The sequence below is a fragment of the Lupinus angustifolius genome, unplaced genomic scaffold, assembly GCF_001865875.1.
Source record: "Lupinus angustifolius cultivar Tanjil unplaced genomic scaffold, LupAngTanjil_v1.0 Scaffold_21_144, whole genome shotgun sequence".
NCBI classification, from domain to species: Eukaryota; Viridiplantae; Streptophyta; class Magnoliopsida; order Fabales; family Fabaceae; genus Lupinus; species Lupinus angustifolius.
The window spans coordinates 17527-30271 of NW_017719683.1; the positions used below are offsets into that span (position 1 = coordinate 17527).

At 33.1% G+C, this 12745-nt stretch overlaps 1 protein-coding gene across 1 annotated transcript; it reads right to left on the reverse strand.

The window, feature by feature from the left end:
• Positions 1-4112: 4112 nt before the first annotated feature.
• LOC109338307 (cytochrome P450 71D9-like) lies at positions 4113-6762 on the reverse strand. Its single transcript, XM_019575514.1, has 2 exons — positions 5772-6762; positions 4113-4998 (listed from the first exon to the last, which is right to left on the reverse strand). The coding sequence occupies exons 1-2, from the start codon at positions 6675-6677 to the stop codon at positions 4378-4380; spliced, it is 1527 nt and encodes a 508-aa protein (XP_019431059.1). The 5' UTR covers positions 6678-6762; the 3' UTR covers positions 4113-4377.
• Positions 6763-12745: the final 5983 nt, after the last annotated feature.

Sequence of the window (12745 nt, forward strand, 5' to 3'; positions counted from 1 at the left end):
GCTTCCGCTGCACCAACAATTGGTATCAGAGTCAGGTTGGTGGTTGGCTCTTAACCTAGACGTCAGATAAGGGCTAAAGAGGGTGAAGGCGTGATGGCTAGAAAAGGTGCGTCAAAGGTAATGGCAAAGATAAAGTAGATGAGTTGAAGGAGAAGGAAACATGGTGGAATTATGGTGTGGGCATTGTATATGTTGATCCAGAATCCCGGAAATTCATGTACTAGATTAGGATCAAGGTGGAGATAGAGACTCATGTGTTGAGTTTGACCTAGAGACATGTGCTGACAAAATCTCTCTAGATGTTGAGAGAATGTTCTCATTTAAGATGAGAAGTGTAATATCCTAATGACATGTCAGAGATGTCATAGTGAAGGATGTTAATCGTTAGCATATGCACAAAAGCACATAGGCGCTGACTGACTTTGATGTAGGGTGTAACATGGGCATTGACTTTGATGCAAGTTGTAACACGAGCATTGGCAGAGATGCAGGAGGCTTGGATGCAAGGATGTGACACGGACATTAGTTAGCATTGATGCAAGGTATATATTGTGGCTATACTCCTTATGGTGGAGTATGATAATTCTTTTGAACTAGGATTGTCGAAGTAGACAATGGTGGTAGCGGTTGAGGCATTCCATGGAAGCTCCAAGATTCAGTTTGACTGAGTATTGAAGAGGACGATTGTTGGTGAGCTTTTGTGTAGAGGTTCCAATATATCGAAAGACTTCCTAGCAATAGGTGGCTAGGCGGCGTGTTCCATTTGATGGCGGTACGAGAAGCTGCACTACAAGTTTGGAGAGCTAGGCTCTTGATAACATCGTCAAGGATACTCAGTCTATGCTGTAGGGGTGCAGTTAAATAGAATTAGACATTAAAAAAGGTGGAATCATATATTTGCTAAGGTGGAGATTCTTGTGTAGATTTTCTAAGAAGCGATATATTCTTCTATTTCAATCAAGAGGTGAAGATTGTTAGGAATGCTTGAAATATATTATTGTATTAGTCCCACATTGTCTAGTATTGGAATAGAGTAGAGTAATCAATGTTATATATTGGACTCAGGTCTCTTGTTATAATGTGCATCAGATATAAGCACCAAATAGAAACATCCCATGGGCAGGTGGGCACATGGGTGTGCTAGGGTTTGTAATCCTTATTCTCTAATAATATCTTGGTAGTCACTCAGCGCTCCCAGGGACGTAGGCACAATTGGCTGAACCCCGTTAACAAATTCCCTTGTTTCTTCTCTTCTATTTACTCGTATGTCCTTTACTTGATTGCTTGTGGCCAACGCTGCGCAACGATCGCTTCCACTGTACCAACATAAAGGAAAAAATTGCACTTTCCTACGAGTTCCAATAGCTAAAGTACAACCATGTGCACATAGATTAGGATTGCCTCTTTAAGAACTTATTTGTGTCCTCAAACCAAAAGCTCCATTAGTGCGTGAAATAACAAAAGTTAAAGGTGAGGTCCTATTTATAGTTATACAACTTAGGCCCAAATTCCAAAATCTAGTCAACCATTCAGAATGAGAAGGTTCCACTCCACAATATGTTTAGGTTGTGTAACACCTCAGCCTTGACATGTTATCTATCATAGATTCATTGATAGTGTCACCATCAAGCTTAAATACTCCTGTAATATTCTATTCCCTCTAAAGGGAGCTTCTTGCGACTCAAACTCATTACCTTGTAGATTAACAATCATAAATTTCATTAAATCAGTACCACAACTCAAACTATAATGTGGTGGGTTGAGAACCAGTATGGATGCATGACTAAGAAGAAGGAGAACACAAAGAAGAGAAGAGAGCAAAAAGAAAACCCTAATCTAAGATGTTTTTTTAATAGATGTGTTGGCTTTGTTTAACTAAATGTGTCTTTTTAGTCAGAAATGTGTGGAGTTTTATCATTTAAAAATATTTATAGATTTATTTTAAACATATTTAGTTTAACTTATTTAATTATTCATAAAAAAACATAAATAAGTTTAAAAAAATTAAAATTAATCCATTAAAATCTAAAAAAAAAACATTTTAACTAAGTATACCCTAATATACCATATTTTTAATAGGTAGGGTACCATATACCATGTATTCATAACATTAGGAAAGAGAACCACATATTATTTTACTATGATATTGCATGGCAATAATAGTAAAAATTGTTTAATGTAAAATGTATTGTATGAATGTCATGTTTTAGTTTACTGCTCGGGTTTGAACGGTTGAAGTATTCTGGTATTGTAATACTCTTACGATAGCAATGCACATAGTTTATATAGGAAATATATTGCTCCATTCAATCCCATAATGGTTATGCATCTCAAAGTTTTGGGGTAATGAAACCCAATTCACATTCGTAACATTATAAAAAATTTATAATCTTTTCATTCATTCCTATTAATTTTCACATTTATCAGTTGCTTAATAGCTTTGGCTCCCCAGATTCAGTTGTTATATATTCATCCCTTCCAAGCATCCTTACATTACAATGCTGCCTACAGCACTATTCCAGGTTTACCCAAAAAAACATTGACAAGCACTGATTGAAGCGTAAGCAAGAAGGGGCCAACATTGTTATACCATAAGAGTGTGTCACTACACTTCTTCTAATTGGTTGAAAAAAATATATTTAAGTTTAAAATTTAATAGTAAAGTATTATTCTGACCAATCAGAAAAAATGACACATAAATTGACATATTGTTGGTGCAGCGGAAGCAATCGTTGTGCAGCGTTGGTCACAAGCAATCAAGTAACGTAATAAATAGAAGAGAAGAAACAAAAAAAATTGAAAATAGGATTCGGCCAATTGTGTCCACGTCCCTGGGAGCGCTGAGCGGCTACCAATATATTGTCAGAGAATAAGGATTACAAACCCTAATACACCCATGGGCCCACCTACAAGGCACCTAAGTCCAATATATAACATTGATATTCTACTCTATTCTAATACTAGGCAATGTGAGACTTCATATATAACATATTTCAAGAATCCCCAACAATCTCCACCTTGATTGAAATAGACGAATATTTCGCTCCTTAAGAAATCTACACAAGAATCTCCACCTTATCGAATATATGACTTCACATTACTCAATACATAATTCTCTTTAATTGCTCATCTACAGCATAAAGCTTCTGAGTATCATTGACGATGTTACCAAGAGTCTAGCTCTCCAAATTTGTAGTGCAGCTTCTCGTACCGCCATCAAATGGAACATGTCGCCTAACCACATATTGCTAGGAAGTCTTTCGATATATTGGAACATCTACACAAAAATTCACCAACAATCATCCTCTTCAATACTCAGTCAAACTGAACCTTGAAGCTTCCTTGGAAACCCTCAACCGCTACCACAATTGTCTACTCCGACAATTCTAGTTCAAAAGAACTATTATACTCCACCATAAGGAGTATACCCACAGTACACACTTTGCGTCAATGCTAACTAATGTTTGTGTCACATTCTTGCATCCAAGCCAATGTCCATGTCACACCCCTGCATCTCTACCAATGCTCGTGTTACAACTTCCATCAAAGTCAATGTCCATGTTACACCTTACATCAAGGTCAGTCAGCGCCTCTGTGCTTTTGTGGATCTACTAACAATTAACATCCTTCATTATGACGTGACGTCTCAGACAAACCATTGAGATATTCCACTTCTCATGTCAAATGCAAACATTCTCTCAACATCTAGAGAGATATTGTCAGCACCTATTTCTAGGTCAAACTCAATACATGAGTCCCTATCTCCACCTTGATCCTGACCTAGTACATGAACTTTTGGGGTTCTGGATCAACATATATCGCTTCCACCGTAGTTTCGCCATGTTTTCTTCTCCTTCAACTCATCTACTTTATCTTTGCCATTACCTTTGACGCACCTTGTCTAGCCATCACGTCACGCCTTTACCCTATTTAGCCATTATTTGACGTCTGGGTTAAGAGTCATCTATCAATGGGCTCCGATACCAATTGTTGGTGCAGCGGAAGCGATCGTTGCGCAGCATTGACCACAAATATTCGAATAACGTGTATAGAATAAATAGAAGAGAAGAAATAAGAGAATTTGGTAATGGAGTTAGGCTAATTGTGCCTGTATCCCGGGAGCGCTGAGCAGCTACCAATATATTATTAGAGAATAAGGATTACAAACCTAGCACACCCATAGGCCCACCTACTCACGGGGTATTTCTATTTAATGCTTATATCTGATGCACATTACAAAAGACCTGAGTCCAATATATAATATTGATATTTTATTCTATTTTAATATTAAGCAATGTGAGATTGCATAGCATATTTTAAATATCTCCAACGCACACTTTAGTTCAGAAGAAGATGTAGAAGCACTTCGTTCTGGTTTTAATTGGCAAACAAGTGATACACACTAGGAATCAAGTACAAATCATGTTTTCTTCTTAAAGACAATCCAAATGATTCAGTCATGTCAAGTTCTTCAGGCTTATTCCCATTAGGCATCTTCCAATCAAAATGGAAAACCAAATTTGCTAGTATGAGTTCAATGTTAGCCATGCCAAATGTAACACCCGGACACATTCTCCTTCCAGCACCAAATGGAATAAACTGAAAATCTGCACCCTTGTAATCAATTGAGCTATCAATGAACCTTTCAGGATAAAATTTCTCAGCTTCAATCCAGTAGCTAGGATCCCTTCCCATTGCCCAAGCATTAACAATGACCTTGCTTTTTGCCGAAATCTCCAAACCTTTAATGTTACATCTCTCACTGCATTCTCTTGGAAGTAATAAAGGAACAGGAGGATGTAGGCGTAAAGTTTCTTTGATTACTGACTTTAAGTATTTCAGTTCATGAAGGTTAGATTCATCTACATTCAACTTTCCATCAAAGACTCTTCTTACCTCAGCTTGGGTTCTTTCCATTACACTTGGGTTTTTGACAAGTTCTGACATTGCCCACTCTAAGGTTTTCGCTGTAGTACCACTACCAGCTCCAAAGATATCCTGAAAGAAAATGCTAACGTGAATCGAATTGCCAACAAGTTTTTTGCAGCACTACTCTACAAGTATCAAATAGCAATTCAAACTTGAAGTCACCAAGGATTTATTTTCCTAATAAATCATTTCTAGAGTAAATTTTCATTTTAGTTTTTTGCGTTTTTTCACCTACCAGTTTAGTTTCTCAAAAATTGAAGAAATAAAAAATAGTACTCAAATATTTCAAATATTGGTCAAATTAGTTTTTTTAATAAGTTTTAAAATACTTGATATAAATTAATTTAAGCATAAAAATAACTAATTTGACTCACAGTCAAGTTTTTTGTGACCATTTTAAATTTTCAACGTTTGAAGAACCAAACTGATAAAGTCCAAAAAATATGAGAGACCGAAATAAATATTTACTCTAATTCCTATCACAAAACATCAATTCCAATTCGAGAATAGCTGCATATTTTATTTAATGCTTGAAATTCCGTCATTTAACATTTGGTGTTTAACAAAGTAAAAGAAAATATTCGGTGAACAACTAATCTTGAGAGTTTTTGGAGAACTTTGATTTTTAGAACACAAACTACTTGTAATTTGCAATAGAGAAAGTAAAGTTGTCAAGAAAGTTGTGTTGTACTACATATTATTTTGAAGTTGTACTTGACATATAAAGTATTCTTAAGAAAAAGTGTCATAATTTAAGTTAAGTGTAGTTAATTGAACTGTGATGGTATCAATTTTGAACTAGTTTTTGTTTATGATGTCATTTCTAATTGCAAAATACTAACCAAAATTGTTGCTTTGATCACATTATCAGTTAGAGGATGCTCAAGGTTTTCTTGCTTCTGAAGCTTTAGTAGGACATCAACTAGATCTTCACCTTCTTTTTCATTGGTTCCTTTTGATTCTGAAGTTTTGTCCCTATGCTCCCTGACAATATTCCCAAGGATCCTATCCATTTCTTGATGGATCTTCTCAACTTTGGACCTAAACCCTGTCAAAAATTGAAGCACTTCGACCGAGGGATACAGATCAGAAATAGAGAAACCACCAATTACTTTGGATACATCCTTCATAGTATCTACAAATGCTTCTTCATCTTTGGATTTCACCCCGAAAGCTATTCGCGAAGTTAAGCCACATGTAAATAGATTGATAATCTTACTGATATTTACACATGACCCTTCACTAGAACATATCTCTTTAACAAGATTTGATGCCTCCTCTTTTCTAACCATTCTAAAAGATTCTACGCGCTTGGCAGTTAGTAGTTCCAAGGTGCAAATCTTTCTCATCTGTCTCCAATAACTTCCATAAGGGGAAAAGGTCATGCCCTTTGAACCATAACTTATAATATCTGCAGCAAGAAGATGAGGCCTATTGGCAAAAATGATGTCATGTGTCCTCATTATTTCTTTGGCTATTTCAGGGGAAGATACCACTGTGGTGGAAAGTTCACCAAGTTTTATATGCATTAGAGGACCATATTGTTGAGATAATTTTGCTAGGCCGTGATGTGGCATAGCACCAAGTTGGTGTATGTTCCCTATAATAGGTAGTTTTGGAGGTCCTGGTGGTAACTTAGAGTTTGAAGGCTTGGCTTTTGATTTCAAAACTATGCTAACCACTATGAGCAAGAAGAGGAAGAAGGACAACATTGCAGGTGAAAGACTATTGTGGAAACCCAACTCCATAATTTTGAAGGAAAGGATAAGATTGGTGAAATGGAATTAAGTGGGAATGCAACTATCACAATTAAAGTAATGGGTCAGGCAAAGCCTTTTGTTTAGTTTGGTCATGTGAAAGAATATTATTCTATTTTTTTTACATTTGGATTTAATATATGTAGGTATCATATGACAATTATACCGAACATATAATTAAATCGATTAAAACAGGTGAAAACAAGAAAATAAATGTTAAGACCATTCAAATTTTATCATATTGTATCGGTCAAAATCATTCAAACATTAACCTTGTAGTTATTGTAATGTTTCCAACCACTATATTATTGTAATAATTGAGTTATTTGTGGCAAATAATAATATTGGTGTTTATAAATTCATTATAATATTTAAACTTAATCGACATGTAATTTAATTATTGAGTCACCAGTTTCATAATCAATACGATATTAATGACAATAGTTTGACAGGTTTGGTAACCTCTACCATATCAAGCTATAAAGAGAATGAATCATTCTAAATTTTATCTTAGATTCACTATTCTTAAATGATGCATTTTATCATTTTAGGTTTAAGATGTAATGAGGTAGAATTCTAGGTGATCATATCTTATATATTCTCATATTAATGAACTTGCAAATCATATTAAGATTCATTTAGATTGAGATTAATATTAAAACTTCCACATTTCTCTGTGAATAAGTGATTAAGTATCCATTAGGAAGGTTTAATTGATTATCCAATGAATTAACTTGTTGAGAATTGCTTTATAACTGACTTAAACTACATAATGGTTTATACAATGTTTTCAATCACATAATCTATGAGTTGACTATGTGTAGTTGATAAGATAATTGACTGGGTTGTTAAAACAATCAATTATTTTAAATGATTTTCTATCATAATAATTATTATTGACAATTGACTATGGAGACCGTCCGTTCACTAGTAGTTATTAGACAATCAGGCATGAAATATGTGTCAATCTATCCTAAAATGTCTGTTCAACATGTGTTTTTTGCCATTGGGCATTTCAAATGGGCAAAATAGGTGGTTCGAGACATTATTACATAAAGTATTGAACATCAAATATGAAAATGTATATATATTTTGTCAAATGTGAGAAAGTGTGTACCATTTGTATTTTGCCATTTGTTATGTATGTATTTGTATACCAAATGTGAAAAAATGCTGTCATTTTTTTATTATATATATATATATATATATTTGTATTTTATCTTCATAAAATTGAACATTCCTAGAGATGAAGATTTCTCTAGATTTCAAGTCAAATAACACATATCCTTTCACACCAGTCTTGAATCCCAACAAAACACATTTTCTAGTCCTATCATCCAACTTGGTGCGATGACTCAATAATGTGAAAGCAAAACTCAAACAAACAAATACCTTAAGCTCATGAAGGTTTGGTTTGTAGTCAGAACATTTCATATGGAGATTTATGCTGAAGAGTTGGAGTTGGAATTCTGTTAATGAGAAATGCAACATGTTGAACAGCAAAAGACCAAAAAATGTTTGGAAGATGTGCATGAAAAAGCATGGATCTAGTCACATGAAGGAGATGCCTATGTTTTCTTTCAACCACTGAGTTTTGTTGAGGAGTTTCAACACATGATGTTTGATGAATAATGCCCAGATTATCAAAGAATGAAGGGAATTTAAACTCAATGTCATTATCTGTTCTGATTACTTTAATGACTTAGCAAAACTGTGTTTAAATGTGAGCAACAAAATTCTGCATTGACACTCTTGCCTCTCATTTATTTTTCATGAGATACAACCATGTATGTTTGTTGTAATCATCAATGACAGTGAGAAAGTATTTAAATCCATTGATGGAAGAGATGGATAAAAGACCTCAAATATCCATATGGATGAGATCGAATGGTACTAAATTTTTATTTGCACTATTAGGAAATGGCAGTTTAGTTTGCTTTGCCAAATGACAAAATTCACAGATTTTCTTAGCATCAAAATGAACATAAGAAAATTCTTTACAAATGTGTTGAAATACATCAACAGAAGGGTGCCCTAATCTGTAGTGCCACAAATCAAATGCATAAATTCTACAAACTAAATTAACCAAACATATCTTCTGCAAACATGGTTTTGAAGGTGTGTCAAGGATGTACAAATTCTTCAATACTTTAGCATATCCAATCATCTTCAAGTTATTGATATCCTGAATCATACATTGAGAATCATCAAAAATCACTCTACAATGTAAATCATTTGCAAGTTTATGTATTGATATTAAGTTGAATTTGAATTCTCGAACAAATAAGACTTTGTGCAAGAGCAAATTCTCAGAAAACTTGACAATGCCTAAATACTTAGCTGATACTATGGATCCATTTAGAAATTTAATAATAATTGGTTTGAGTGACTGATATGACATGAAGCTAGATAAACAAGGATACACATGATCAGTAGCTCCACTATCAAGAATCCATGGATGGATGTTACTTGAGTCCTTGTGCAGATCAGCTTCATCAAGAGACATGATGCTAAGTGGATTGATTTTGCTTTATGATTAGCTAATTATGTTTGCATTGTTGAACATAGATGTTAACTCTGCATACTGTGTAGGACTGAAATTCAGTGCAGGTTTTCTACCATCCTCAATATGCACAAGTTCATTTTCATTACTCGAGTTAATCATATTTGTGCTTCCGACATTGTGCATTTTCCGTTTGCCAAAATTAGGTGGGAATCCATGTTTGTAATAACATATATAAGTAGTGTCTCTCTTTTCCACAGTATGTGCACACTTTAGGATTGTTAGTTCCAGTTGTGCTATAACTTCTTCCCACTCCTTTACCTCTGAATCTTGCAAGCGTATTTCTTCTCCCTAAAATTCCTTTCCATTCTGCATTGTTACCTAAAGTTCTGTTCACATTTTTAGCTGAATCAACTACATTAATATTTGAATTAAACATAACTTTCATGTTTGAACTAGTTATTTGGCTTTCTTGCTGTTATAACAGAGAGAATGCCTTATTGATGCTAGGTAAAGGTTGAAGCAATAGAATTTGTGACCTAGTTGTGCTATATTCTTCATTTAGTCCTTTCAGGAAACAAATCACATATTCAGATTCTCTTTGTTCCTTAATGATCTTTATCAATGCTTCTAAATCTCCCCAAACAGTTTTCAAATCAGTAAAATAGTTTGATATGTCCTTATCACCTTGCTTAATAGAATGTAATTCTTGTAATAAATCTGAAATACAGAAATCATCACCTTTCGAGAACATGTCTTTCAAATCTTTCCAGAGCTCATGAGCATCTTCAATATAAACCATGATTTGAGCTATTTGCATGGTTAAGCACCTTGTAATTCATGAAATGACCATGGTTATACATCTTTCCCAATCATCAAAGATCAAATCATCACGATTCGGCATCAATATTGTTTTGTCAATGAATTTATATTTTTTCTTAGACAGAAGATCATGCTTCATTCCTCTGCTCCACGAATTGTAATTCGTTTCATCTAGCTGTGCTGAAACAAAAATTGCTCCTGGATTTTCTCGAAGATACAAATAGAAAGGATTCCTAGGATTTTGAACTTCATTAATGTTGAATTGCGAATCTAATTTATAATCCCCAATGAATGAATTTTAAGAAGAAGAATAAGAGAAATTTGAAGAACAATTGAGGAAGGAGAAGAATAGAGAAAAGAGAGAAAGTGAGAAGAGGAAGGGGTCGATGAATATGTGCAACAGTATTCAAAGCAAATTTGCTATGATACCATATTGGATTTTCATGAAATTCATTATTGATTCAACAAAGTTAATGAAAGTTGAGATACCAGGAAGCTATTTATACAAGCTAAAGAGAAAAACCTAAAAATAGAAAGTTGTTAAGTTAGTTACATGCTGACTAGGTAAAAAGGGAAATAATGTAAATGCACTTGAGAGTTGGTTATAGTTACGTTAGCCAATTTCTCTACTAATTTGCTCAACACGTTTTCCATCTTCTCTTGTCATTTTTAGAGGTGTTGTTGAAAGGATGAAAGTTTTTCTATGATAGCTTAGTTGGAACTTTCCTCCATGTTGCACTGTGTTGAAGATGAAGAGGAGGAGGTTTTTGGAGGCATGAGGACAACAATGAAAGCAACAATGTTAGGGTTAAAATCCTAGTAGAGCAATAAAATTACTATTAAAAAAAACTAAGAATTATAAAAAGAATACTTTATTATTCATACCCTTGAATGAAGGTTAACATTACTTAAATAGTACTCAAAATCAGTTTATAGATTTGTAAACCTAATCTCAATCTATTTATTTGAAAAGTAAATCTGAAAGCATTGTAAAATAATTAAAATATGATATTCTCCTAATTATATAAGATAGTCTTTGAATTTAGGAGGGAGTTTAATATCTCTCTTGGGCCTGCTAGTGTAAGTGGATTCAGAGTATGACCCAGACGGACGGCCCAACACCAACGATGTCGTATTCTCTGTCCCAAGTCAATCATATATTGATACGTGGATAAAAGAAAATTTTTAAAAGCAGAAAATAATAAGATGGAGCACTCTGATTGGCTTGAAACATGAACTGAGACACCGTTTGGGACAGGTGATCTCCATCTCTTTTACACACACTGCCTCAAGTTTCTTCTATCATTTGCATGTGAAAAGCTAGTATGCTACAAAATGTATGTTTTTTGTCTCTGTTTATCAATTTTTTTTTCTTCATCCTTATAATTAAAAATGTTTTAATCACTAAATTTATGTAGTTAAATAATAAAAAATATCCTTTGACAATGAAAATAATAATATGAGAATAATTTATATATCTAAAATGGTAGTTTTTATATTACGGTCATGATTCGAGTCGTTTCTAACTTCTTTGAAAATGAGAATCGTCTCTATGCTATTAATTCCATATTAAAAATAATTAAAAACTATTTTATCATCTAATTAAAAATTGGATTTTTATGGTAATGTTATGTTTCAAGTCGTCTCTAACTTCTCTGAAAATAAGAAGAAGGTCTACAATCAACATCATCTCTATGCTATTAATTCCATATTAAAAATAATTAAAAATAATTTATTACCTAAATGAATTTTATGGAATTTTTATAGTAATGTCGTGGTTCTAATCGTCTCTAACTTCTCTGAAAATGGAAGAAGGTCTACGACCAATACTGTCTCTAAGTTATTAATTTCATAAAAAAAATAATTAAAAAATATTTTATCACCTAAATGAATGTAATTTTTATAATACCAATGAGTTCTATTGAGGCTTGATATAATGTAATGATAAAATATGTTATATCTTGAACCACGTTTAGATGTTAAATAAATGTATTTGATCTCCGAGTTCTTCTTGATTTATCATTTACAATAATACTAAAAGAAAACTTCATTGAATGTGTTGATAATGAAAATAAGGTAGAAAATGATGATCCTATATTACAATTATAGTTATACTTTGACATATAAATTTCTTCTAGACTTGAGGTTATACTACCATTACTACAAAGTGAAACAACATGATATTATTCTTGATAGTGTCCAAAGTTTTATATATTAAAGTGAAGTCACAAATTATATTATGGTGAGAAGTAAAAGTTCATTAAGACTACGAGATTTAATAAATGAGTTACGTTAAAAATCATATAAGTGAATTTGACATCACATTTTAAATCAAACATAAGGCATTAACTCAAAATAGTATGCTAAAAAATGATTCATTAATATCAAATGATATATATTTTTTCAAAATAGATTAAAGGCTATTAATAAGCGTGTAAAAATTCAGTTTGATTTGATTTTTGGTACATTTCAGTGGTCAAACCGAACACAAATAGTCTGGTTTCGCTCAATTAACAAGAAATTTAACTATAAGAACCGAACTGAACCGAATCGCTCTTGAATGGTTCGGCATGGTTCCACAGTTTTTCCAATTATATTTTTATAAAAAAATCCTGCATCAATTGAAAGTTCAAAATATATTATAAGATATATTGTTTGTTCATAAAAGGAAAAATATTTCTACTATTATTATAAAAAATTATGAATCATATATAGATAATTGAAACTTATAATT